The 4,599-nt window shown below is 38.1% G+C and overlaps 1 protein-coding gene across 1 annotated transcript in view; it reads left to right on the top strand.

The window, feature by feature from the left end:
* TM2D1 (TM2 domain containing 1) overlaps positions 1-4,599 on the top strand; it is a 13,878-nt gene that overhangs the window by 6,924 nt on the left and 2,355 nt on the right. Inside the window, exons 3-4 of the mRNA XM_008633070.2 lie at positions 1,168-1,259; positions 3,952-4,025. Of these exons, the coding sequence (XP_008631292.1) occupies positions 1,168-1,259; positions 3,952-4,025 (166 nt within the window). The remainder of the gene's footprint in view (positions 1-1,167; positions 1,260-3,951; positions 4,026-4,599) is intronic.

Genomic DNA, 4,599 nt, shown 5'->3' with positions numbered 1-4,599 from the left:
CTTGTTGCTAATAAACACCAAGTAACAAATACTGAGGTAAGAGTCATGATTTAATCACTTTATGTTGCCATTAGGTTTTAAAGTCAGTAAATTTAGATAATAAGCAAAAAAGGTAGGTCTCTACTTGGCATTGAAAATGCTTAATAGAAGTGCTTGGACTTCTGTCAGCTACTGTCCTTTTTGAGACTGTTTTATTCAACTGTCAACCGAGAGTTTAATTTGGGCCTATTAAATAATTGCTGGCACGTAGTAGTGCACGTATCAAAACAGTGAATTATTGAATATTTTTCAGTTCTAATTACATTTGGGTTTGCTGTTCAGAAGCTCTCTGTTCGCCAAGGCAGCAATTCCAGCATTGAGAGCGATATGTTTTTAGCTCCCTTATTAGTGCAAAGTTCTCCAGCAGGGACTGCAGTAACAGGTGGTTTGGTGGTTGCATTGCTCCAGCTGTTGGCAAGAATGGTTCCAATTAGGATAAATCTGAAAAAGTCTGTTCTGTCTGTTTATTTTGTATGACTAACCATGGGAAGCTTAACTTGAGAGTGCCTCTCTACCCCTGTGCATCTTTGTACTGTCAACAGTTCTTTTCATTGTGAGTTTGTGCCATTTACAGTGTAATGAGTGAATACATGACTTACTCTTTTTTGTTGAATCCTTCCTGCAGCTTCTTCAGCCGGTGGCCATGGTTCATTTCTCCTTCAGATCTCATGGCAATTACTGTCTCTGCTGACGTCTCACCTGTCTGTCCTGTTCCTCTCGATTTGGCTGCGTGTGAGACTAATGCCTGCAGACAGTGTTCACACACCTCCTGGCTTCCTGGGCTTGTCTCAGTAGGGCTGAACTGTTAGGAAGTGCTCTGTGAAGCTGGGGATGGATCAGCAACTGAATTATGTCTTGACAAGAAATTATCATTTAGTTTCAGAATAATCTGTATTCTGCAAGAGTACACTTGAGTTGCAGCAGCTGAGGTTCCTTTATGGAGGATGCCTTCCCAGTTTGAAAGCTTAACATTATCAATTCCATGGCCGTTAATTGAAGATAAATAACAAGTCTGTTGTTTTTTTTTAAAACTGGAGCAGCAGGAAAATGAGTCACTACTTTAACAGTCAAAAGTATGAGTGGAGATATTTTGCAGTCATTATCTACATTGCTTGTTTCTTTTGGCAGAAATGGATACTCCTACAAAGTGGCAGTGGCTCTGTCCTTATTTCTTGGATGGTTGGGAGCAGATAGATTTTATCTAGGCTATCCTGCATTAGGTAAGTTTATTCCTTAATTTTTTGCTTTGAGGTAAAGCTTATTGTTATGACTGAGTTGTATGTGTATACTCATATTTTGAGTAATGAAGGCTGACAGCCACAGTTTCAATATTTACAACTAGAATCCTTACTTCATGGTCAAGTGAGGTAAAATGCTGCATTATCCTCAGCCTACTCTTCTGTTGGAGTGGTGACAAATGGAGATAGAGTGTCCAGCAGATAAAATCCTAATAAGCAAATGTGGTTATTGCTACTCCAAGTTTTGCTTTGCATTGATGTTTACCACAGCATTCTTCATGAGGCACTGGAGCAGAAGTAGCTTTGCCTCATGTTCCAGCCTTAAATGAAGCTTGACTTCACCAGGAAAAAAGTAGACAAATTTTACTGGACACCTGGTGTTTTGGGAGATGCAATTTACTCTGGCAAATGCACACCTTCAAGATAAGTCATGGTGTTAGTAACAATTCTGCAGAAGCTGGGATTTTAATAGACCTTTCTCTCTCTGGTTGATGTTTTTAGGACCTGATTCCCAGGATGATGGTGCCACTGGCTTTTAAGTAATGGAAATACCTTATTATGTTAGAACTGCCTTCACTGGCCTTATTTCTGAGCTGGACAAAGGGAGTGAATTTAAGTATAGATAGGATGGAGCAATGATGTGGAAAAAGCTGTGTATGTTGCTGTCACTTCAGCCAGAAATTTTGAGTTTCTGCCCATTAAATGCCAACTCTTTTTAATGACATTATCTGTCCTTCTCTATAATCTTGATTAACATCCATGTCTTTTATCCCTGAGATTCTGTAATTAGCATTTACTTTGTCCATCTGTTTTACAAAAAGATACATTTTTCAAAACAGTCAATAAGGTGCATTATTTTGTTGTACCACTGGATTTGAAATAATAATTTGCCATAATTATTTTTTAATATATTGTGGAAATACAGATTCATAAATCCTTAATTCTTTTATAGAAATTCTTTATGCCTGATGCTTTAACCCTACTGGATTATACTGTAGCCAGTAGCCAAAGTTAGTATTTAAAATTCCAAAGCCAAGTTTTCAATCTGTTGAAAGGTAAAGAAGGGAAAAGCAAATAGGTAAGAGCAGAAGAGAATAAAAATCAACATATTGGATTCCTTTACAGTGGCTGATTAGGGATTTTTTAGGTCATCTCTGCCTTGGCAAAAAATGGTTAAGAAAGGTTAACAACATTGAAATCTTTTTTGCAAGTGTAATGAAGACTGTAAATACTCTTTGGTTTATTTTTTTCCTTCTCTTTTGTTTAAAGAGCACACAAATACAAACAAGCTATTGAGTATGAAGAAATCAGGAAGGCAACCTCTTCCTCTCCCACACACTGTGAACTAAACCATGAGTTATTACTGCAGAACAACACTATTTTTTCCCTCCATGCTTTAGAGCAGTTTATTTTCTCAGTGTGATCTGCTTGTGGGGAGGGAAGTGAGGAGGAAGAAAAAACCCAACTTTACCCTGCACTCCAGAAATAAATGCCTGGTTCAGAAACAGTTCTCCTCCATCCAGTTCCTTGAGTAAAGTCGAGCTGCAGCAGTGGTAAGAAATCTGCTGGGTTCCCAAAATCCCAGCTGGCATGTTCCACGGGCAGGGATACCTTCAGGTTGTGCAGAGCTCCATCCAGCCTGGCCTTGGGCACTCCCAGGGATCCAGGGGCAGCCACAGCTGCTCTGGGCACCCTGTGCCAGGGCCTAAGAGGGAAGGATGCCCAGGGACTTTTCTTGCATGAGAGACAAATCCAGACAGTGGGATGCTCCTCCTGCAGTGTGCATGCAGTTATTCCTCTCCTCTGCCCCATATGCAGCCCCATAAACAGGCCTGGGGGAGAGGAGGTGGTTTGTGGGACACGTTGCTGCTTTGGAGAGAGGAATTAACCAAGATGTTTGCCTGAAATAAGACTCGTAATAGATATAGTTCTCACTGGATTACCTTCATTGTACAAGAAATTATTGATATTAAAAATAAATTTGAAGGCAGCCTCTTTTTTCTTAAGGCATTTTCCAGATGAAGTCTGCCTTGCAGGACAACTTCCAATAAAACATTCATCTGTCAGTTGCTATTCCCATGTATTTTCTATTATTCTTTCATTTATTTGTATAAAACCCAACATTTTTGAATACCAGTTAAAAAGAAGTGTTTATCTATTTTTATATGTATTCAAAATAAATTCATATTTCAGCAAAAATATAAAAATTATACAAAGGATTGTTTTCCAAAGTTGCATGTTCTGAAAATCAAATCAGTATGTGCTGCATCTCGTGAGGTGGTAGAAAGTCTCTTTCTATTCATAAGCAAATTTTGCAGCTCAAGTTGGGATTTTTCTGTCTGTGCCTCAGTGAAAGGAATATTTCAGTAACCTGATTATCAACTTCTGCCTTTCCTTGTGTAAGAATATTTATACATAAAAAAAAAAAATCAATTGTTAATATTTAAAATCTTTAAAGTGCGTTCAGGATATAGAAATATGAATATGTGGTTTATTTTTTTCCCTAATAATTAAAGACATTTAACTTTAGGTCTGCTTCTAGATAGAGGTATATATATATATATATAAACACACACATTTTGTGGGATGAGGAGAGAGTTTGGATGTTATTGCCACCACTGATGAAATCCGGTGATTGCTTAAAGCTACATTAAATTTTACTTTTCTTTTTTAGGTTTGTTAAAGTTCTGCACTGTAGGGTTTTGTGGAATTGGGAGCCTAATTGATTTCATACTTATTTCAATGCAGGTAAGTCAGGGCTTTCAAAACAAGATCCAAATTGTGTTTTTTTAAGCTTTGATTTGATTACTAACACTTTGGTAGTATTTTGGCCTTAAGGACCATTGGGTATTGAAAAATCAAGGCATTTATTTTGGCTCTGCTTGTAGATTGATGTTGTAGAATATAGACACAAAATATCAATATATTTGCTGTTGGAATTAAAAATTAGCCATCTATAAATACTTACAATTAATAGCTTGGAAGCCATAGCACCATAAATCCACATGGTCAGAACCTCTTTATGTGAGGCAGAGTGTTGGACTCAGCATGAGATGTCCTACTGTTCCCAGAATCCTCAGGTTCTGTGTTTGCACATGCTTTATGCTGATGAAAGAAGACGTTACCACTTTCATTTTCCACCTCTCCTCCAAATTCAACTCCAGCATCACCTGAGAGCTGTGAGGGATTCATGAGGGTTAAATCCCCAGCTGGAGTGACATCCTGTGACATCATGAAATTGCCAAATTGTTTTATTCAACAGAGCAGCAGCCATTTAGCATGAATTGCAAATTGGCTACGATGAACTCAAAAGCCACTGTGG

Source organism: Corvus brachyrhynchos, unplaced genomic scaffold (assembly GCF_000691975.1).
Source record: "Corvus brachyrhynchos isolate BGI_N302 unplaced genomic scaffold, ASM69197v1 scaffold34, whole genome shotgun sequence".
In the NCBI taxonomy this organism is placed as follows: Eukaryota; Metazoa; Chordata; class Aves; order Passeriformes; family Corvidae; genus Corvus; species Corvus brachyrhynchos.
Note: the sequence above shows the minus strand (reverse complement) of the source record. Positions and strands in the feature narration are given on the sequence as shown.